We start from the raw sequence: 24,294 nt of genomic DNA on the forward strand, positions 1-24,294 counted from the left end.
GAACAGGCAAACGAAATCGATGAAAGAATTAAATATAGAAATTTGATAGGTGAACTACTATACATAAGTACAGGCACGAGACCAGATATTTCATACAGCATAAATTATTTAAGTAGATTTCAAAGTTGTTACAATGCTACACATTTCAAATATGCTTTAAGAGTTTTAAAATACCTATACAAAACCAAAGACTTGAAACTAACTTATTCTGATAATAATATAAAAAATGATAGCTTAAACTGTATGGTAGACTCGGATTATGCTGGTGATAATATTGATAGGAAATCTACAACAGGCTACATGATAAGATTGTATGGAAATGTAGTATATTGGAAAGCGCGCAAACAAAATACTGTTACTAAGTGCTCTACGTTTACTGAATATGTTGCTTTATCTGAAGCTGTAACCGAAATTCTATTTTTAAGAAACCTTTTGAAAGAATCCTTTAATTTGGAAATTACACAGCCTATAAAAATATACGAGGATAATTCTGGCGCGATAGCTACCCAGACAACCAGGGCTGCACCGGGCAGCAATGTCGCGTTTTGGATCCCTGCTGCCGCGAGGCTGCACGGAAAACGGTGGGGGATTTTGCCTCACCGTAAGAGGGCAACACAGTCGCGCCAATGTTTCGAATGCCGTACGCAACGCCATACAGGCACGTACAGGCCTTGTACTAGGGAGCAGGGGGTCTCTCGCCCCGGTAAGGTGATACAGACCTGGTCGCGCTGATGTGGATCTTCCACATTAAGATGTCGGTAAAGTAAATGTCTATTGTACAAATGTGTAGCAGCAGCAGCAGCAGTATTTCTTTTTACTGACAAAAATTAATATTTTTATTTAAATTACATACTACATACTATCAGGTCGTTCGGAAAGTAATTTTGTTTATCGTGTAGGGATGGCAATGCTTCCGTTTGTCATTACTAGACTGCGGATCTTTCTGCAAAATAAAAAATGTCAGCGTCGATTACAGGAAATAGAAACTAAATTGAATTGAATTATTTCTTCAGCAAAGGAGAAAACGAAATGACTTTCCGAACGAGCTAATACATTAACATATTACAATAGGAGAGCTGCATAAAGTCTAAATAAAATCAATCTCATCATTTTCATACAAAGAAACATTTACCAGTTACTTTTAAGGTTCGGTAGGTGTAGAGGGTTGAAACGTCTTCGTGCAAAATAAAAATGTGTCGTAGAAGGGAAAAGAAACTTAATTTATAATTTTCGGCTCGAGCGCGTTTCCAGCTACCCGAGTGCATCGGGCTGCCCGGGAGTGTCTCGATCTCGTCGGGCGGGTTCGGAAAGAATCAGACAAGTTCGGGCGAGCGAGTTTTCGCGCTACTCGAGATTCAATTCTGCGTTCGCACCAGTTCGCACGAACTTGTCCGCTTCTGTCTGACGTCTGAACGCGCTCGACGAAGTCGAGCCACTCTCGGGCCACCAGGCCACCCGATGGTGTGTCACGGATAGTCTGCGGATCTTTCTGCAAAATAAAAATTTACTATATCGATTGCAAGAAATAGAAATCAAATTGAATTGAATTGTTTCTTCAGCAAAGGAGAAAACGAAATGACTTTCCGAACGAGCTAATACATTAACATATTACAAGGAGAGCTGCATAAAGTCTAAATAAAATCAATCTCATCACTTTTATACAAAGAAACATTTACCAGTTACTTTTAAGGTTCGGTAGGTGTAGAGTGTTGAAATTTATAATTTTCGGCTCGAGCGCGTTTCAAGCTACCCGAGTGCATCGGGCTGCCAAGGGGTTTCGAGCTGCCCGGGAGTGTCTCGATCTCGTCGGGCGGGATCGGAAAGAATCGGACAAGTTCGGGCGAGCGAGTTTTCGCGCTACTCGAGATTCAATTCTGCGTTCGCACGAACTTGTCCGCTTCTGTCTGACGTCTGAACGCGCTCGACGAAGTCGAGCCACTCTCGGGCCACCGGGCCACCTGATAGTGTGTCACGGATAGACTGCGTATCTTTATGCAAAATAAAAAATGTCAGCGTCGATTACAGGAAATAGAAACTAAATTGAATGTCATCTCTTCCCTTAATGATTTTAATAGAGGAGAAATCATATATTGACATCTTCAATTTAAAAAATTTTCCAACAACTATCAATTTCATCTACTCAAGTTTGCTATAAATGCATAAAGATCCGCAGTCTATTCGTGACATATCAAGCGGCCCGAGAGTGGCTCGACTTCGTCGAGTGATTTGAAAATTACAGTCAAAACGTGTTGGTCGAGGAAGTGTCGACTTCCAGCTCAATAGTAATGACCTGTCATAAATCTCCCTGTAGAGTCTGCCTGGGTCTGCCTAGCCCGACCCCAGCCGCGCGCCCGTGGTCTGCCTAGCCCGACCCCAGCCGCGCGCCCGTAGTCTCAATGTGTTGACTTCGATGGCGCACGCTGCGTAGTATGTGTGACCGCTGTAATAAGTATTTCAATACAGCCGAAAATGCGTGTGAAACGAGTCCTGCCTCCTCCACTCTGATCCAATCGTCCGCGCATTCGCACCTAGACACGTCACCGTAATCCTGCCTGGGAACCTTCTTCTCAGGCTTACACCAAGTACAATGTCACCAGTTCGAATCCATGCGTGTTGGCGTCTTGCCGCCATCCCCTACAATTGCGTAGTATGTAGTGGGCGGTAACGGTATCGTATCCTAACCCACTGCTGTTCCGCTAAAATGTTTTTTCACTACGTGAATGAAATATGTAATTTCAGGACCGACGCTGTCGATCCTTACGTCAGAAAATGTCTGTTCCAGGGTTGTTACCTTTCACTTAAAAAGGCATCGTTGGTCAAGACTGGTTGCTAATATTATTCTCGAGGTGTAAATGGGGTTATTTAGTCGTATACAGCGTCCGTTGCCAGCTCCTTGTGACGCCAATTTTTATATCTCCATTTCTTTTGAAGGGCTCATTTTACAGTGGAAACTCCAAGGAATATAAACATATTTTGTTCAAAATTTAAATCACTGACGCACAGTGGTCTGGATTGGAAAATCGTGTGCCATTTTGTTATAACTTTTGAACCAGTAGAGATACTGCAATGAAATTTTCACTAAAAATATTTAAAAAATAGTCATTTTTAACTATAGGTAATTAAATATTTTTTGCATTTGTTAAACAATAATTTTTTATAAATTTTCATTGATATTTTTGATTTAAAAAAAAATTTTTGGAATATAATCGTACATACTATTTTTTACTTTCTAAATATGTATTTTTTATATTTATGTTTCACACATGTGTAACGTTTTATGGAATACGTAAAATATAAATTTGAGAAGTCTTGTTGCAATCAACATACACAAAAAAAATTACCGTAAAGGTAAAAACGCATTACAAGCGTGTCAAAGATATTTTTTATAATAATTTATAATGATTAAAAAACGAAACGAGCCTACTACCTTATATCTTTATTTTACTAGAGGTGAGCGAAATATCAGAACGAAACAGAATTGAAAAACTTCTATTATATTTTAATACTAAAGAATTACCTCGGATGCAATATTTAACACTAAAATCTTACATTTTTCGCTATGTGAAGTCATCTGATAATAATTTGTACCAACAATATTCCTCGCAAACATTCTATTACCAACTTTAATGGCTTTAAACAATAATAATTTGAGCGGGCGGAGAGGGGCGGAATTAATTTTTTCATGATTATTTAGAAGGAAAGTGTACTAAAAATATCCCAATTAATTAGAAAGCTAAACTCGGCTAAACTTTAAAGATATACCATCTTAAATGGAAAGGACTTCACAAATTTTTCTTACGGTATTGAGCATTATTATATAAATAGAGTATTTACGTTAATAAATAATAGAAAGATATGATTTTTATCACAAAAGTCTGCTCTTCAATATAAAAAAAAAAGCGAGAGATAATATTAAATAGGAACGTCAGGGCACCGCATCACAGAGAAGCAATTTTTCTCGTGAAAAATCCTCCTCTTAAAATGTCCTATTTTCAATGTTTATTGCAACTATTATATTTATTAAATTGTACTATTTTCTTCACTTCCGAGGTCTGTGAACATTTGGGAAGCAATGTTTATAGATATCGATACGAGAAAGTTCGTTTTTGGGCAGAAAGGCACACGATTTTCCAATCCAGACCACTGTGTGACGGCTCATCGAAAAAGACGTAAAAAACGAATTAGTTTAAATTTTTCGACTCCATACAGTTGATGGTCGAGGTTAAAAAAATAATTTTGCAATAGCCCAATCCTTTCCTAATAAAACCACCAAAAAAAAAAGTGTAGCTCAATCGGATTTCAACGAAAATATGATTTCATGATGTTTCGTTGACAAAAAATTCGATTTTTTGGAAAATCCTGAGGTGGTAGACAAATTCTGAGACCACATTTGAAATAAGCGTGGAAGAATGTACGGGAAATGATGTACAGCATGTTGCAAAAAAGTTTTATTGAAATTGTGCAGGTTTAACGAATTTTGTCAAGGTTAAAAAACGTTCGTACCATCATTTCCCTACTTTCCGCATATTCTGCAAAGTTAGAGCTTTAATTTTTAAAAAAAATCATCGTTCTATCTCTTTTCTATCGAAAGTTATTCGACTTTAACACAGAAACTTGCGGCGACCCGTGCAGCGACCCTTGCAGCGACCCAATAGCTGCACGGGTCGCTGCAAGGGTCGCCGCCTGGATCGCGACGGAATGGCCAAAAAAGGTGTGTCACAGCTCTGACCGACCAGTCCCGAACCGCTAGAGGACTCATCAATAAGGCGGGCCCTGCCCGAGACGCTGCGATATCGGAAGGTGGTTTAAGACTGTATATATAGAGATCGGTGACGGATCAGGTAGCAGCGAGAAAGGTCTTTCTTTGACTATCTGTCCATCTTGTGGCAAATGTAGGAAATTAGCTGCCACAAAAGAGAGCGAGTTATTATTGTCCGCTTCTGTCCGAACGCGCCCGACGAGGTCGACCACGTTCGGGCCACCCGCCCGATGTGTTACGGATAGACAGCGGGTCTTTATGCAAAATAAAAAACGTCAGCGTTGATTACAAGAAATAGAAACTCAAAAGAATGTCATCCCTTTCCTTAATGATTTCAATAAAGGAGAAATCATATATTGACATTTTCAATTTTAAAAATTTTCCAACAACTACCAATTTCATCTGCTCAATTTTGCTATAAATGCATACAGATCCCAAGTCTATCCGTTACACATCGGGCGGCTCGAGAACGGCTCGACATCGGCGAGTGATTTGAGGAGTTGGTGACAGATGGATAGACCGTATGGCGATTAACTTCATCAATCGATTGAATCAATTCGATCAAATTTGTTGCCGGTCAAATCTGGAGTCGGTGAAATGTCGGCGAAAACCGTGTGCGCCGTCCGGCGCAATGTTCGTCGAAATGTCATAACATCTCCAAAAATTCAAGTCTTTTAGTCTCGAATCTAATGTCGTTAATGCTTCGTACAGAGCTGAACATTTCGCTTTGAAACTTTAATTCACTGTGTGAAATCAGGGACTTAATCTCGGTAAAATATATATACATACCGAACAATACCGGTAACGGTACTATGCCAAGTGGCTGAAATAACACCGAAACCGTTAATATACTTTTTCGAGCAAAAGCTCCTGAAAAACGAAGTTTGGGCTTTTGTTGTGCCATGGCCGAACTGCAATGTGCCACCAGCCGTACCCTTAGGAGTTAATAGCCGTAATAACCATAAAGACATTAAAGACCAAATCGGTCTGACCAGATTCCTTGGGGTTACCGTGCGCTCGCTACCCCCGCCATATAAAAGATTCTGTAGACTTTTTCAAATACAGTGATATCCAATATTAATACAGTATGATTGTTTAAACATGTTTAAACAATGGTTTTGGAAACAGCGGGACAAACGATTTTTTCGAATCCATATTTATTAAGCTTAAGATTTTTAAAACTAAGAAAATGAAAAAACACTATCCGAATACCCGAAATGTCATCGAAAACGGTCAACACATAAGCCGAATCGAGCCCGCTCGACTTCCCTCGACCCGATCTACCTGACGATTCGGGCGGCCCGCACACATCCCTAATATCTACATTTATTTTAAAAAACTTAAATATTGATGACAAACGAATCAAATTTTATTTAATCTATAAGGAGGAACGCGTAACATTCATATTTGTTAAGCTATAGTTAAAAGCAACAATTCTGAATTAATTAAATTAATTTTGCTACGCCGCAAGGAGAGTTGGTGAAAGGATGATGGACGAATTGCGCAAGTAGTAATGAATATTATGAGTTTTTATGCATCTTTTATTCATGATTGTTTATTATTCAAACAGAAAGTGAAAATCTTTCCTATGTAGGAATCTATACCCTAATTTATCTTGCAATTTCGTCTTCTTCCCGAAACGTGTGGTCGGTGACATACGGTGTGTCCTGAATACCAGGATACATAAAAAATACAGGAAAAATCATTGATATACGATATATGTTTGTACATGTGTACAATGATATCTTCCTCTTCCCCAGTTGCTTCCTTCTCCTTTCCTGGACAGCATTGCATTTTTCCTCGGCTTTCAATAGATTTCCACATTACCACGGAGGTACTATTGTTAATGCGTTTTTTTTTTAGTGGTATCCCCGGTAGGCCTATTCCACTTTGCAATAGTCCGGCTTCATTGCCCTTCAGGAATATGCGATCCTGAGAAAAAAATCATTAGTTCACATATTAATGGATTATATATACTCATTTTTATTACATTTTTCTTATAATATACTTACGACACTGCTGACGTCCCCTCCATTTCACGGTGGCGGGCCCACGGTGGTGGTAGCGGCGATGGTGGTAGCGGCGGCGAAGGACGCCCTGGACGCCTTCCGGTTCCGCTGCTTCGCCGCTTTCAGCGCGAGTTGCGCCGTCGTCGCGAACTCCTTCTCTGTTGGCGGGGGGAATGAACGGCTCCGCGCCGTTGCGTCTGTAACATTTATTCAAAGCAAGATAAACAATGAATTGAGAATGAAATTAAACTATGTCGATGATGTGCAATGCTTACCGTAGATGGCTCGCATGATCCGCGTGTTGTGCAGCGGTCGCGTTTCGTAAGCGCCCAGCCACGCGTACGAGGCTGCGGTGGAGTCGGTCAGGGCCTGCTTAAAGCAGGTACTGACAGCCTCCCTTAACGTTGATCCTCCCCATCTGGCGAAGTACCGAACCTGAATAAAAAATAAATATTAGTTTATATATTGATAAATTTGATATACGTACTTTTATTATTTCTCTGTTCCAATATACTTACTACACTGTTAAAGTCCTCTGCAGGACCTACCGCAAAGCGCTCTACCTCTTCTACGGAGCGTAGAGGTAGAAACTGCGGCCGCTCCACCTGCACCCCTCGTTCAACAGCCATGGGCCCTCGAAGTTGCCCCCTGTTGATTGTAACAGCAAAGAAGGATTAGTAAATGAAACATCTTTTCGACAAACATATAATTTCAACTAATTCTGAGGATGACTCACTCCAGATCGTCGCTCAATGTGGCCTGGTTGCGCAGCAGTTGGGCCTGGACCTGTTTGTCCTCTGCATTACGATTCTTAAGGTCGTCCATCTGCTTCTTCAATTTGGCCGTGTGGTCCACCAATTTGTCCACGCCTTGCATTATGAGGCCCTGATTGTGCAGTACCAAAACCAATTGGCCGCTAAAACAAATGCAAACATTACACCGTATACTACAAAATTCAATTATAATTATTGCTGCATTTAAGAATATGTATACAACTTACTTTTGACACTGTTCAGCGCTTCTTGCATCGTTGAGAGGAGGCTCATTATGTTGGGCTTCCAACCTCCTGCGCATGGCGTCGTAGTCGCTCTCATTTTGTTCCGGAAGCGAAACAAGGCGCTGCCTCTTTTTGACGGGACGGTCGTTGTCGGAGGATATGGCATTTTTGTACCTCTCCGGTTTCGGCGCATTTCTTTTCGGGCGTTCCTTCTGAAATGTATGAAACGTATTTTTCTATTTTAAACAAATATTGTGATATTATTATAAAAGATATTGAATTGTATTATACTTAGCTAAAAAAACTGCTATAAAACAAAAATCTATTTAATCTGTTCCCCTATAAGATCGTGTCAATATCATTTCCCGTGCTATCCCAGCGTTAAAGTTATTATAGTTTAATCCATCCGCGGCATGTCATCTTATGCGTATACGTTTGGATCCAGCGCCGAAACTCCGCAACCAACTAATGTAAGACATTGGAAAGATTTGTTTAGATTCTTTTTTTACGGAAGAAGCTTTAGAAAGCAGACACAAAGATTTTAAAAAATTTAGATTGAAAAATACAAGAAATTTTTCCAGATTGATTACGAATCAAGATTTATTTTATAGACTTCTGTTTACATCTGATCCGTATGTATCCACTGCACGAATAAACTTGAAGAAAGAACATAATAGATGCGGAAGCTATAAAATTAATTATTAAATAGCTTCAAAAGATATGCAGTTAAATAAAATTGATATTTGTAATTGTTTTTTTTTGTTACAAATATTGTTTTTTTTATATTTCATGTTATTCGTTGTATGTTACTATTGTTATATTATAAAACCGTTATTGTTATCACATTTTTATAACAAAAGATCTACAAAAATGTTACTAAATCATTATATATTAAAAAATATCTTATATATAAAAATTATATATAAAAAATATCTTTTGACACAGTTATGAGGCGTTTTTGGCTTCTTGGTACTTTTTGTATACGTTGATTAAGAACAGATTCCTCAAATTTACATTTTACCCATTCCATGAAACATTGTATGTGTGAAACATAAATATAAAATACACACTTAGGAAGAAAAAAGGGTTTGGAAGATTGTATTTAAACAATTTTTTTTTAGTTAAAAATATGAATGAAAATTAATTTAAAATTATTGTTTAACAAACGAAAAAAATAATCATTTGTCTATAGTTCAAAAGTTATAACAAAAAGTCACTAAATTTCTCGATTTGGACCACTGTGCGCCGATACTCTCTGTGCAGATCAGAGACGTGTTATCACGCGACGCAATGTCGCTTGTGCCGAGGCCACGGACATGTTATCCCGCGACGCAATACCGTTCGTGCGGTGCTACAGACGACATATCTCGCGTGCTTACATGGGCTTTTTCGAAGAAATGTTACGGGCAATGATAAAATGATGGAAAGCAAATGGAAAGCAACGTTTCCGGCTGGAAATGGACAGGAAAAGAATAAAATTGCTTTCAGGGTAACATCTTTTCGCAAAAGCTCATGTAATAATGAAGCACGCGAGATATGTCGTCAGTAGCACCGCGCTAACGGTATTGCGTCGCGTGACCATAGTTTCGACGTTGCGGAATAACACGTCCATGAGAACGAAGCGGTTAATGACAAATAGGGAGATTATGGGGCGGACGTTTTTCACGAACTTTGGCTACTAGAAATTGTAGAAATTTCAAACTTACGTTATTCATGATGTCGCTATGTCACTGGTCACTGGTCGCTATGTCACTGGTCACTACAAAACCGCCGCGCGTTACTCGTGGTGACACTCGAGTAAAAGTCGAGAGGGTCGCGTCTGAAGAGCTTCTGTAGTCACTTCTGACCTGACTTTTTACGTTTTGCTATGCTGGGAAAGCTGCGCGGGAGGAGGGGCCTGTACTGAGAAAGGCGCTGATTGGACAACGTCGTCGGCTGCTTTCTTTAGGCAGTACACCTCCACCATTCCTTGCGTTCTAGGCGCGTTTTTCGGGGATGCGAGGTGTAACCGTCGAGGTTTAACCTCTTTTTCTGTGATTTATTTCGCGATTTTAGTAATTAAAACTTTTTTTTTATAATTCATAATTTTATCATTTAGTTTCACATATTTTCATTCTATTTTAAAGGGCGTACGAACACTTTTTGCATTCGCTGTATATTGGACTGAGCCGCCACTTTCCAATTTATTTATTTCAGGCTCCACGGTGTGCCCTACGCCAAAATAACCATGATCCGAAGGCCATACAAAAAAGTTTATTTAATAAAAAAGATGCCCCTACTTATTTTAAACTAAACAAAGGAAAAACCATCAAGATTCATAATTGGCGTCCTGAGATATTTAATTTTATATAAACTGAAAAAATGATGGTTTTTTGCAATTATCTGGAAAGCAAGGCCGAAACAAAAAAAATTATGGGGGTAAAAGTTGTCCTATTTGGGGTCCTCTACAGCTGGTTAGCGTTTGGCCGTTTAAAAGCGGATGACCCTATATTCTTCTATTCGGTGGCCCTTGCGGGATTCCCCGGGTACCATAAACTTGGGCCTTGTACGAATTCGGAGTTTTATGACTCTTTGCAAGGCTATTGAGACTGCCGTTAATAAAAAAAAATACCGTCAACCTTAGCAGATGTCTTAATCACCCTACCTGAGGTTCAACGTCTAAATACATTCGCAGTAGAACACTTAATGGTAGAAGTCACATGATTGGAAAAAAAGGCAAATGTCTTATATTTTTGTCGAAGCAATGTCAGTCCGTGTTCACATATCTTTCTCTAATTTTGCTATGGTATATGCGGTACAATCCTAAGATTTTACGTGTTTACATTGGCGATAGTATATGTGGGAATGATTACAGCGGCAAGGCCATCAAAGACCGAGTCGTTGCCCTCGTACGAAAAACATTAAACGACACACGTTAGCCACTGTAAACAGTCGAGGACCGGGGCAATGAACTGTCAAGTAAACCTAGGCCAGTGTCATCGCGCGTACCCTGGCTAGGTCACGAAAAACACATGTAGGTGTGCCGAGACGCACCTGTGTGTACGACGATAAAGCCAGGCCGCAGAGGACGCGGAACGTCTTTTGTCCGAAAACGCAGCGATACGAACCACGATACGATATACGGACGCGATCACGACTTACGGCTACGACACACGGTTAACGATTACGATATAAATTTCATCAAAATCGGAGAGGGTGGTGCTTTTGTAAATAATTACCAAAAGTACTAACCTATGTATGTCGAAAAGTTATTAGTTCAAGAGATATTTCAATTTAAATAACTCCAAAATACCATTACTGTCGTACATTCGTCTCCTATACATGAGTCTCCGTCCCAGAACGATGGCCCTTGTTTTGGGGAACAGCGCGCGGGCCAATCTGCGAAGCGCCTTCGAGCTAGCGCTACGAGGGCCACTCTCCATGGTCCGCGCTCCCGAATATATTGGAGCCCATTTGAGTAAACCACCTAACAGTCCACGTCGTTATTTTACCACGTTTTTATCAGCTCGCTTTCTTGTCTGTCTGTCTGTCTGTTTGTCTGTTTGTCTGTTTGTTCGGTACAAATTTTGCAATTGATTTTTTTCTCTTATAGTTCGTGATCGCTAGTAAAGCCGCGTTCGAAAGTTTTAATACTCGAGTGTTTGAAGGAGTTTGAATCCTCGCCGCGAAATATCAATTACACATCAGCTCGTGCCATTTAGAAGCAAGTCGCGTATCCAACCAGGTCGGAACATCTCATCAGCTACGTGGATTTGGAGGAAGAAAGAAAGGAGGAAAGGAAGGTATATTTTAATCGGATCGTCGCGTCGGTTTCATTTTGCTCTAATGTCTCCAAAAAGATTAAACACGTCGCGTACTTCGCGAAAACCTTGGCATGAATTAGGTATTAGGCAGAAACAGCGTATTTTGCAAGCAACCAGGTCCAATTTGATCAGTAATAATTCAGCAGCTCCCGCGAATGTTGGCACTGTGCAGGACTCCATCTCCTCCTCTTCATTCGTACATAACTGTATTGTTGAGACCCCACGCGAAGACTCAGGATCATCGTTTAGCATTATCAATTTTCAAAACACGTCCAGCAGCACGTCGTTCTCTTCCATTCCGTCGTGCGATGACACAGCCCAGCGATCTGTGTCCGATTTATCGTTTCGCGATCGTTTGGCGTATTTATTTCTGCAAAATAATATAACGCACAAACAGGGAAATAACATACTAGGCCTTCTGCGTATGCATTCTTGCTTTCATGATTTACCTATGGATACGAGGACGCTTCTCCGCACTCCACGCAAAAGCGTCATAACGTATAAGGTACTACCAGGCGAGTACATTCATTTCGATGTTAAGTCTAAAATCGTAAATTATTTACGTAAATCGCAGGAAACCATTCCCACCCATTTGCAAATAGATTTCAACGTAGATGGCTGCACTCTAGACAAGCAGAAAACGGTTAATTTTTGGCCCATTCAGATCAGAATCGCGAATATTCCAAATAGCAGACCCATAATAGTTGGCCTCTACAGAGGCCCACACAAGCCTATAGATAACATAGAGTACCTTTCAAGGTTTGTCTCCGACATTAACTCGATAATGTCGAACGGAGGAATTGTTTTCAAGGGTAGGAAAATCCGTGTAACTTTGAGATGTTTTATCGCCGATGCGCCAGCCCGGGCGTTCATTCTTAATCATTCAGGGCACACATCCCGCCGACCTTGTTCCAAGTGCAAGGTGTCTGGCACACGGGTGCAAGGTCGTCAGGTTTTTCTTGGTACCAAACATGATCTTCGAACCGACGCGGAATATGCAGCAGGCACATCACTCATTGATACTCACCACAAAGCCGGTCAAAGCGCATTAGCTTCCCTCCCAATGGGAATGGTTACCTGCGTGCCATTCGATTACATGCACTTGGTATTGCTCGGTGTAGTTAAAAAACTTATATCTGCCTGGTTGTGTGGTAATTATTCTCAAGAAGCTCAATTATCTGCTGTTAATATCGGTATAATTTCCGCGAGATTAAATTTAATTAATAGGTACTGTCCTTCCGATTTCGCTAGACGTCCTAGAGAAATTGTGCATTTTTCAAAGTACAAAGCAACAGAATTTCGACCATTTCTTTTATACACCGGTCCAGTCGTCACGTGCGGAGTTATGAATGAAACCTTCCGTTTCCATTTCTTACTTCTGCATGCGGCCATTAGAATACTCGTTTCGCGCTCCCTTATTAAAAAACATATAACGTGGGCAGAACAAGCGTTGGAACAATTTGTTCACTCCTGCAAAGTTCACTACGGCGAAACTTTCTGCTCGTACAATGTCCACGGGCTTCTTCATTTAGTTGCTGACGTGAAGAAATACGGGCCTTTAGATTCATTTTCGGCTTTTGCGTACGAAAACGAAATGATGTTTTTTAAAAAAACTATAAGAAAGCACGAGCGACCTTTACAGCAGGTCTGGAATAGAACGGAAGAACACGAGCTTCATGATCAATGCAATGAGGAAGGTGGTGATCCTCCAACTGATATCCGCACTCCTATGACAGTTAGTAACAGTAGTGGCGAGGCCTCCCCTCACAAAATTAAAGTTGGCAATTTATTGCTTTCGACAAACGATCGCGACAATTGTTGTGTTTTGCGCGACGGCACAGTATGTCTTATTTCGTCAATTGATCCGTCGGGAGATAGTTATAAATTAGGCGTAAAACGGTTTCTTAGTGTACATGACTTTTATGATATCACAATAAAATCTTCCGCATTAGAGTTTTTTGAATGTTCAAATTTGAGCAATGACGTAGTCGTCGTTAGTGTGGAGAACGTTAGAGCAAAATGCTTTCGGAAGCCGCTGTTCAGTGGGAGTGAAAACTTCGATAGCGAATTGGAAATCACCCAATGGGCTGTCGAAGTTCTTGCACACGCTGAAGAAGCATGATTTTTTTTTCAAAGTGGAATAGGCCTACCGGGGGTACCACTAAAAAAAAAAACGCATCAACAATAGTACCTCCGTGGTGATGTGGAAATCTATTGAAATCCGACGAAAAATGCAATGCTGTCCAGGGAAGCAGGAGAAGGAAACTACTGGGGCAACCGAGGAAGAGGAAGACTCATAATGAAGAACTTATGAATGCAGGATAAGGATTTGTGGATATGTATATGGGAACAATTTGAAAGTGAAAGGTCATTGGCCCCTTCTACTCGATAATTCCGTAGGGCGGATATTAGAAATGCCCTTGTGGATTTTAACGAGTAGGTAGATTCAATGTTGTCCAACAATTTGTTAAACATTTTCACCTCGCTGGGACCAAGCGATCTTGCCTCTGGCGAGATGTCCCCAACAATTTCCAATAATGTTGAGGTTGGAAATCTTAAATTGCTGACCACTCCAAAACACGAATTATTTTTTGAAGAAAAGTATTTCTTGCGACATTATCTTGTTGTGAAATGTGTTATTTGCAGCAATTCTTACAGCATAAGTGTTTAGTTGTTCATTTATGTATCATTACAATATACCGTTCACTATTCGTTCGTCCTTTTATAAATTTGATTTCTTGAGACCGGCACGCGAAACGGCAGCGTTTCGACATATATTAGTTACAATTCAATTTCGCCAATCAGGAGCCGAGACGACACTTAGACAAAGACGCAGGGTCGTGTAACAAAAACTGTCAACAGTCACGAGTGACGGAATCTCTGGAACGCTTGGAAACAATACCGGCTCAAGCAACCGGCGAGCTATTAACGGCTATTTGAACGATATTTCGTTCTCGTAGATATGGTTTAAAACCCTCAGAATAACTTTTCGGCATCTATTTACAATTTTTGATATTTGTGTAATTCAATCTGGTTCTTCCTTCAATATCCTATGTACTTCACATACACTTAGTTTGTTTCCACGACCTATTCTTAACACTTTAGTATGTTATTTTATTTAATAAGCACGAAAGAAGGTGGTATGTACCCATGTTATCAATTACGTTTTGCAATGAATGTTTGCTCTTCAGTAACTTCTGCACAACTGACAAATATAAAACTGCTATTTGTGCTAGCATTTGGTCCCGCTTGTGTGCCCCGATATTTACGTTTTCATGATGTGAATGATATTCAATATTCAGTACATTGTACGCGTACAGGCATGTCAGAATATATGTTGACAAATTAAAATATTCATTTTCTGCAGTTGAATGTATCAAATGAGGAAAAATAGATGATGTGCTATCTTTTTGTCTCGGAGTGTATGTATATGTATATATCGCACAAAAAGCTAAATATCTTTTGTGTTCGCACTTGTCCGCACCCAAGATTTCAAGGATTGTATATAAAGCAATGTCTATATACTGATTAACCTCACAAAAAATTAAAGAGGTGTTATGCGGAGAAAAAAAGGTATGACATGATACATAATAATTTTCTGCAAAAAAATTATAACACTTTCGATTTCAATTATAACATTTCAATGTAGAATCGAATATAGAGTAAATGATTTATGTCGTTCTATTGAAACTATTCCCGAACGTTTGTCATTATGCCTCGTACAAACCTGAACATTTCAACGAGCCGAGCGCCGAACGCGCGGATTTCGACGTGCATTTCGGCGCGCATTTGTGCGCGCGGTCGGCCATCAGCTCAGGGAACGGGCCGCGAGCATTTCGGCGGATGGGTACGAACGGGTAGCACTTGCAAATCTGGTTGCAAAAAAATTCAGAGTTGGGCAAAAGTTTAATCAACGATTGGCGAATAAATTCCTGCTTCAATCGTTAATCGCAATCAACAATTAATCTCCTGGTTTAGTCATTCACACACACACACACACATTGCGGTTAACGATTAAATACTTATTAATCGTTAGTTGCGCTTAACGATTATAAGTACCTATTAATCGTTAATTGGTAATAACGGTTACATTTCTACTTTAGTCGTTAATTACGATTAACAATTACATTCCTTTCATTTTTTCTCTTTCTTTTTCACAATGTTACCAACGTTCTCGTTATTCACTATATCCTGTAGTACTCTGTACCGAAAGTAAACTGGTTTTTGATGAAATATATTCCGTCCGCTCTATCCTCCCTCTCTCTGTCTCTCGGTCGCTCTCTTTCCCTCCTTACAATTTATGGATAGACCGTATGGCGATTAACTTCATCAATCGATTGAATCAATTCGATCAAATTTGTTGCCGGTCAAATCTGGAGTCGGTGAAATGTCGGTGAAAACCGGGTGCGCCGTCCGGCGCAATGTTCGTCGAAATGTCATAACATCTCCAAAAATTCAAGTCTTTTAGTCTCGAATCTAATGTCGTTAATGCTTCGTACAGCGCTGAACATTTCGCTTTGAAACTTTAATTCACTGTGTGAAATTAGGGACTTAATCCCGGTAAAATATTTATACATACCGGACAATACCGGTAACGGTACTATGCCAAGCGGCTGAAATAACACCGAAACCGTTAATATACTTTTTCGAGCAAAAGCTCCTGAAAAACGAAGTTTGGGCTTTTGTTGTGCCATGGCCGAACTGCAATGTGCCACCAGCCGTACCCTTAGGAGTTAATAGCCGTAATAACCATAAAGACATTAAAGACCAAATCGGTCTAACCAGATTCCTTGGGGTTACCGTGCGCTCGCTACCCCCGCCATATAAAAGATTCTGTAGACTTTTTCAAATACAGTGATATCCAATATTAATACAGTATGATTGTTTAAACATGTTTAAACAACGGTTTTGGAAACAGCGGGACAAACGATTTTTTCGAATCCATATTTATTAAGCTTAAGATTTTTAAAACTAAGAAAATGAAAAAACACTATCCGATTACCCGAAATGTCATCGAAAACGGTCAACACATAAACCAGATATACATAGTAGGCATTGAAAGATGTAAAGAAAAGAATCTTTGAATTTTTCTGCTCACGATTGATCTAAATCGCAGTTTCTTATAATTGTGAATGATTTTGTTCAAATTTGGATATGTTGCAGTCTTTAGTGAAATATGAGAAAACGTATCTCAAACAATTCCTTGAAGTCTTGAAAATTGTTGGTTTTACGGACGTGTAATATGAGGTGTCACAAGTCGAGCGCTAGCTCGAAGGCGCTTCGCAGATTGGCCCGCGCGCTGTTCCCCAAAACAAGGGCCATCGTTCTGGGACGGAGACTCATGTATAGGAGACGAATGTACGACAGTAATGGTATTTTGGAGTTATTTAAATTGAAATATCTCTTGAACTAATAACTTTTCGACATACATAGGTTAGTACTTTTGGTAATTATTTACAAAAGCACCACCCTCTCCGATTTTGATGAAATTTATATCGTAATCGTTAACCGTGTGTCGTAGCCGTAAGTCGTGATCGCGTCCGTATATCGTATCGTGGTTCGTATCGCTGCGTTTTCGGACAAAAGACGTTCCGCGTCCTCTGCGGCCTGGCTTTATCGTCGTACACACAGGTGCGTCTCGGCACACCTACATGTGTTTTTCGTGACCTAGCCAGGGTACGCGCGATGACACTGGCCTAGGTTTACTTGACAGTTCATTGCCCCGGTCCTCGACTGTTTACAGTGGCTAACGTGTGTCGTTTAATGTTTTTCGTACGAGGGCAACGACTCGGTCTTTGATGGCCTTGCCGCTGTAATCATTCCCACATATACTATCGCCAATGTAAACACGTAAAATCTTAGGATTGTACCGCATATACCATAGCAAAATTAGAGAAAGATATGTGAACACGGACTGACATTGCTTCGACAAAAATATAAGACATTTGCCTTTTTTTCCAATCATGTGACTTCTACCATTAAGTGTTCTACTGCGAATGTATTTAGACGTTGAACCTCAGGTAGGGTGATTAAGACATCTGCTAAGGTTGACGGTATTTTTTTTTATTAACGGCAGTCTCAATAGCCTTGCAAAGAGTCATAAAACTCCGAATTCGTACAAGGCCCAAGTTTATGGTACCCGGGGAATCCCGCAAGGGCCACCGAATAGAAGAATATAGGGTCATCCGCTTTTAAACGGCCAAACGCTAACCAGCTGTAGAGGACCCCAAATAGGACAACTTTTACCCCCATAATTTTTTTTGTTTCGGCCTTGCTTTCCAGATAATTGCAAAAAACCATCATTTTTTCAGTTTATATAAAATTAAATATCTCAGGACGCCAATTATGAATCTTGATGGTTTTTCCTTTGTTTAGTTTAAAATAAGTAGGGGCATCTTTTTTATTAAATAAACTTTTTTGTATGGCCTTCGGATCATGGTTATTTTGGCGTAGGGCACACCGTGGAGCCTGAAATAAATAAATTGGAAAGTGGCGGCTCAGTCCAATATACAGCGAATGCAAAAAGTGTTCGTACGCCCTTTAAAATAGAATGAAAATATGTGAAACTAAATGATAAAATTATGAATTATAAAAAAAAAGTTTTAATTACTAAAATCGCGAAATAAATCACAGAAAAAGAGGTTAAACCTCGACGGTTACACCTCGCATCCCCGAAAAACGCGCCTAGAACGCAAGGAATGGTGGAGGTGTACTGCCTAAAGAAAGCAGCCGACGACGTTGTCCAATCAGCGCCTTTCTCAGTACAGGCCCCTCCTCCCGCGCAGCTTTCCCAGCATAGCAAAACGTAAAAAGTCAGGTCAGAAGTGACTACAGAAGCTCTTCAGACGCGACCCTCTCGACTTTTACTCGAGTGTCACCACGAGTAACGCGCGGCGGTTTTGTAGTGACCAGTGACATAGCGACCAGTGACCAGTGACATAGCGACATCATGAATAACGTAAGTTTGAAATTTCTACAATTTCTAGTAGCCAAAGTTCGTGAAAAACGTCCGCCCCATAATCTCCCTATTTGTCATTAACCGCTTCGTTCTCATGGACGTGTTATTCCGCAACGTCGAAACTATGGTCACGCGACGCAATACCGTTAGCGCGGTGCTACTGACGACATATCTCGCGTGCTTCATTATTACATGAGCTTTTGCGAAAAGATGTTACCCTGAAAGCAATTTTATTCTTTTCCTGTCCATTTCCAGCCGGAAACGTTGCTTTCCATTTGCTTTCCATCATTTTATCATTGCCCGTAACATTTCTTCGAAAAAGCCCATGTAAGCACGCGAGATATGTCGTCTGTAGCACCGCACGAACGGTATTGCGTCGCGGGATAACATGTCCGTGGCCTCGGCACAAGCGACATTGCGTCGCGTGATAACACGTCTCTGATCTGCACAGAGAGTATCGGCGCACAGTGGTCCAAATCGAGAAATTTAGTGACTTTTTGTTATAACTTTTGAACTATAGACAAATGATTATTTTTTTCGTTTGTTAAACAATAATTTTAAATTAATTTTCATTCATATTTTTAACTAAAAAAAAATTGTTTAAATACAATCTTCCAAACCCTTTTTTCTTCCTAAGTGTGTATTTTATATTTATGTTTCACACATACAATGTTTCATGGAATGGGTAAAATGTAAATTTGAGGAATCTGTTCTTAATCAACGTATACAAAAAGTACCAAGAAGCCAAAAACGCCTCATAACTGTGTCAAAAGATATTTTTTATATATAATTTTTATATATAAGATATTTTTTAATATATAATGATTTAGTAACATTTTTGTAGATCTTTTGTTATAAAAATGTGATAACAATAACGGTTTTATAATATAACAATAGTAACATACAACGAATAACATGAAATATAAAAAAAACAATATTTGTAACAAAAAAAAACAATTACAAATATCAATTTTATTTAACTGCATATCTTTTGAAGCTATTTAATAATTAATTTTATAGCTTCCGCATCTATTATGTTCTTTCTTCAAGTTTATTCGTGCAGTGGATACATACGGATCAGATGTAAACAGAAGTCTATAAAATAAATCTTGATTCGTAATCAATCTGGAAAAATTTCTTGTATTTTTCAATCTAAATTTTTTAAAATCTTTGTGTCTGCTTTCTAAAGCTTCTTCCGTAAAAAAAGAATCTAAACAAATCTTTCCAATGTCTTACATTAGTTGGTTGCGGAGTTTCGGCGCTGGATCCAAACGTATACGCATAAGATGACATGCCGCGGATGGATTAAACTATAATAACTTTAACGCTGGGATAGCACGGGAAATGATATTGACACGATCTTATAGGGGAACAGATTAAATAGATTTTTGTTTTATAGCAGTTTTTTTAGCTAGGTATAATACAATTCAATATCTTTTATAATAATATCACAATATTTGTTTAAAATAGAAAAATACGTTTCATACATTTCAGAAGGAACGCCCGAAAAGAAATGCGCCGAAACCGGAGAGGTACAAAAATGCCATATCCTCCGACAACGACCGTCCCGTCAAAAAGAGGCAGCGCCTTGTTTCGCTTCCGGAACAAAATGAGAGCGACTACGACGCCATGCGCAGGAGGTTGGAAGCCCAACATAATGAGCCTCCTCTCAACGATGCAAGAAGCGCTGAACAGTGTCAAAAGTAAGTTGTATACATATTCTTAAATGCAGCAATAATTATAATTGAATTTTGTAGTATACGGTGTAATGTTTGCATTTGTTTTAGCGGCCAATTGGTTTTGGTACTGCACAATCAGGGCCTCATAATGCAAGGCGTGGACAAATTGGTGGACCACACGGCCAAATTGAAGAAGCAGATGGACGACCTTAAGAATCGTAATGCAGAGGACAAACAGGTCCAGGCCCAACTGCTGCGCAACCAGGCCACATTGAGCGACGATCTGGAGTGAGTCATCCTCAGAATTAGTTGAAATTATATGTTTGTCGAAAAGATGTTTCATTTACTAATCCTTCTTTGCTGTTACAATCAACAGGGGGCAACTTCGAGGGCCCATGGCTGTTGAACGAGGGGTGCAGGTGGAGCGGCCGCAGTTTCTACCTCTACGCTCCGTAGAAGAGGTAGAGCGCTTTGCGGTAGGTCCTGCAGAGGACTTTAACAGTGTAGTAAGTATATTGGAACAGAGAAATAATAAAAGTACGTATATCAAATTTATCAATATATAAACTAATATTTATTTTTTATTCAGGTTCGGTACTTCGCCAGATGGGGAGGATCAACGTTAAGGGAGGCTGTCAGTACCTGCTTTAAGCAGGCCCTGACCGACTCCACCGCAGCCTCGTACGCGTGGCTGGGCGCTTACGAAACGCGACCGCTGCACAACACGCGGATCATGCGAGCCATCTACGGTAAGCATTGCACATCATCGACATAGTTTAATTTCATTCTCAATTCATTGTTTATCTTGCTTTGAATAAATGTTACAGACGCAACGGCGCGGAGCCGTTCATTCCCCCCGCCAACAGAGAAGGAGTTCGCGACGACGGCGCAACTCGCGCTGAAAGCGGCGAAGCAGCGGAACCGGAAGGCGTCCAGGGCGTCCTTCGCCGCCGCTACCACCATCGCCGCTACCACCACCGTGGGCCCGCCACCGTGAAATGGAGGGGACGTCAGCAGTGTCGTAAGTATATTATAAGAAAAATGTAATAAAAATGAGTATATATAATCCATTAATATGTGAACTAATGATTTTTTTCTCAGGTTCGCATATTCCTGAAGGGCAATGAAGCCGGACTATTGCAAAGTGGAATAGGCCTACCGGGGATACCACTAAAAAAAAAACGCATTAACAATAGTACCTCCGTGGTAATGTGGAAATCTATTGAAAGCCGAGGAAAAATGCAATGCTGTCCAGGAAAGGAGAAGGAAGCAACTGGGGAAGAGGAAGATGTCATTGTACACATGTACAAACATATATCGTATATCAATGATTTTTCCTGTATTTTTTATGTATCCTGGTATTCAGGACACACCGTATGTCACCGACCACACGTTTCGGGAAGAAGACGAAATTGCAAGATAAATTAGGGTATAGATTCCTACATAGGGAAGATTTTCACTTTCTGTTTGAATAATAAACAATCATGAATAAAAGATGCATAAAAACTCATAATATTCATTACTACTTGCGCAATTCGTCCATCATCCTTTCACCAACTCTCCTTGCGGCGTAGCAAAATTAATTTAATTAATTCAGAATTGTTACTTTTAACTATAGCTTAACAAATATGAATGTTACGCGTTCCTCCTTATAGATTAAATAAAATTTGATTCGTTTGTCATCAATATTTAAGTTTTTTAAAATAAATGTAGATATTAGGGATGTGTGCGGGCCGCCCGAATCGTCAGGTAGATCGGGTCGAGGGAAGTCGAGCGGGCTCGATTCGGCTTATGTGTTGACCGTTTTCGATGACATTTCGGGTATTCGGATAGTGTTTTTTCATTTTCTTAGTTTTAAAAATCTTAAGCTTAATAAATATGGATTCGAAAAAATCGTTTGTCCCGCTGTTTCCAAAACCATTGTTTAAACATGTTTAAACAATCATACTGTATTAATATTGGATATCACTGTATTTGAAAAAGTCTACAGAATCTTTTATATGGCGGGGGTAGCGAGCGCACGGTAACCCCAAGGAATCTGGTCAGACCGATTTGGTCTTTAATGTCTTTATGGTTATTACGGCTATTAACTCCTAAGGGTACGGCTGGTGGCACATTGCAGTTCGGCCATGGCACAACAAAAGCCCAAACTTCGTTTTTCAGGAGCTTTTGCTCGAAAAAGTATATTAACGGTTTCGGTGTTATTTCAGCCACTTGGCATAGTACCGTTACCGGTATTGTTCGGTATGTATATATATTTTACCGAGATTAAGTCCCTGATTTCACACAGTGAATTAAAGTTTCAAAGCGAAATGTTCAGCTCTGTACGAAGCATTAACGACATTAGATTCGAGACTAAAAGACTTGAATTTTTGGAGATGTTATGACATTTCGACGAACATTGCGCCGGACGGCGCACACGGTTTTCGCCGACATTTCACCGACTCCAGATTTGACCGGCAACAAATTTGATCGAATTGATTCAATCGATTGATGAAGTTAATCGCCATACGGTCTATCCATCTGTCACCAACTCCTCAAATCACTCGCCGATGTCGAGCCGTTCTCGAGCCGCCCGATGTGTAACGGATAGACTTGGGATCTGTATGCATTTATAGCAAAATTGAGCAGATGAAATTGGTAGTTGTTGGAAAATTTTTAAAATTGAAAATGTCAATATATGATTTCTCCTTTATTGAAATCATTAAGGAAAGGGATGACATTCTTTTGAGTTTCTATTTCTTGTAATCAACGCTGACGTTTTTTATTTTGCATAAAGACCCGCTGTCTATCCGTAACACATCGGGCGGGTGGCCCGAACGTGGTCGACCTCGTCGGGCGCGTTCGGACAGAAGCGGACAATAATAACTCGCTCTCTTTTGTGGCAGCTAATTTCCTACATTTGCCACAAGATGGACAGATAGTCAAAGAAAGACCTTTCTCGCTGCTACCTGATCCGTCACCGATCTCTATATATACAGTCTTAAACCACCTTCCGATATCGCAGCGTCTCGGGCAGGGCCCGCCTTACTGATGAGTCCTCTAGCGGTTCAGGACTGGTCGGTCAGAGCTGTGACACACCTTTTTTGGCCATTCCGTCGCGATCCAGGCGGCGACCCTTGCAGCTATTGGGTCGCTGCAAGGGTCGCTGCACGGGTCGCCGCAAGTTTCTGTGTTAAAGTCGAATAACTTTCGATAGAAAAGAGATAGAACGATGATTTTTTTTAAAAATTAAAGCTCTAACTTTGCAGAATATGCGGAAAGTAGGGAAATGATGGTACGAACGTTTTTTAACCTTGACAAAATTCGTTAAACCTGCACAATTTCAATAAAACTTTTTTGCAACATGCTGTACATCATTTCCCGTACATTCTTCCACGCTTATTTCAAATGTGGTCTCAGAATTTGTCTACCACCTCAGGATTTTCCAAAAAATCGAATTTTTTGTCAACGAAACATCATGAAATCATATTTTCGTTGAAATCCGATTGAGCTACACTTTTTTTTTTGGTGGTTTTATTAGGAAAGGATTGGGCTATTGCAAAATTATTTTTTTAACCTCGACCATCAACTGTATGGAGTCGAAAAATTTAAACTAATTCGTTTTTTACGTCTTTTTCGATGAGCCGTCACACAGTGGTCTGGATTGGAAAATCGTGTGCCTTTCTGCCCAAAAACGAACTTTCTCGTATCGATATCTATAAACATTGCTTCCCAAATGTTCACAGACCTCGGAAGTGAAGAAAATAGTACAATTTAATAAATATAATAGTTGCAATAAACATTGAAAATAGGACATTTTAAGAGGAGGATTTTTCACGAGAAAAATTGCTTCTCTGTGATGCGGTGCCCTGACGTTCCTATTTAATATTATCTCTCGCTTTTTTTTTATATTGAAGAGCAGACTTTTGTGATAAAAATCATATCTTTCTATTATTTATTAACGTAAATACTCTATTTATATAATAATGCTCAATACCGTAAGAAAAATTTGTGAAGTCCTTTCCATTTAAGATGGTATATCTTTAAAGTTTAGCCGAGTTTAGCTTTCTAATTAATTGGAATATTTTTAGTACACTTTCCTTCTAA

The 24,294-nt window shown here is 39.8% G+C and overlaps 1 protein-coding gene across 1 annotated transcript; it reads left to right on the forward strand.

Annotated features, from left to right (window-relative positions):
- Positions 1–11,371: 11,371 nt before the first annotated feature.
- On the forward strand, positions 11,372–13,690 carry LOC143218187 (uncharacterized). Its single transcript, XM_076443230.1, has one exon. It carries the CDS (start codon positions 11,591–11,593, stop codon positions 13,688–13,690), a length of 2,100 nt encoding a protein of 699 aa, XP_076299345.1. The 5' UTR covers positions 11,372–11,590.
- The last annotated feature ends 10,604 nt before the right edge of the window (positions 13,691–24,294 follow it).

The sequence above is a fragment of the Lasioglossum baleicum genome, chromosome 18 (genome assembly GCF_051020765.1).
Source record: "Lasioglossum baleicum chromosome 18, iyLasBale1, whole genome shotgun sequence".
In the NCBI taxonomy this organism is placed as follows: domain Eukaryota; kingdom Metazoa; phylum Arthropoda; class Insecta; order Hymenoptera; family Halictidae; genus Lasioglossum; species Lasioglossum baleicum.

Excerpts from the sequence above, each read along its gene's own strand:
- LOC143218187 (XM_076443230.1), top strand. The coding sequence starts at position 11,591 with ATGTCTCCAAAAAGATTAAACACGTCGCGTACTTCGCGAAAACCTTGG.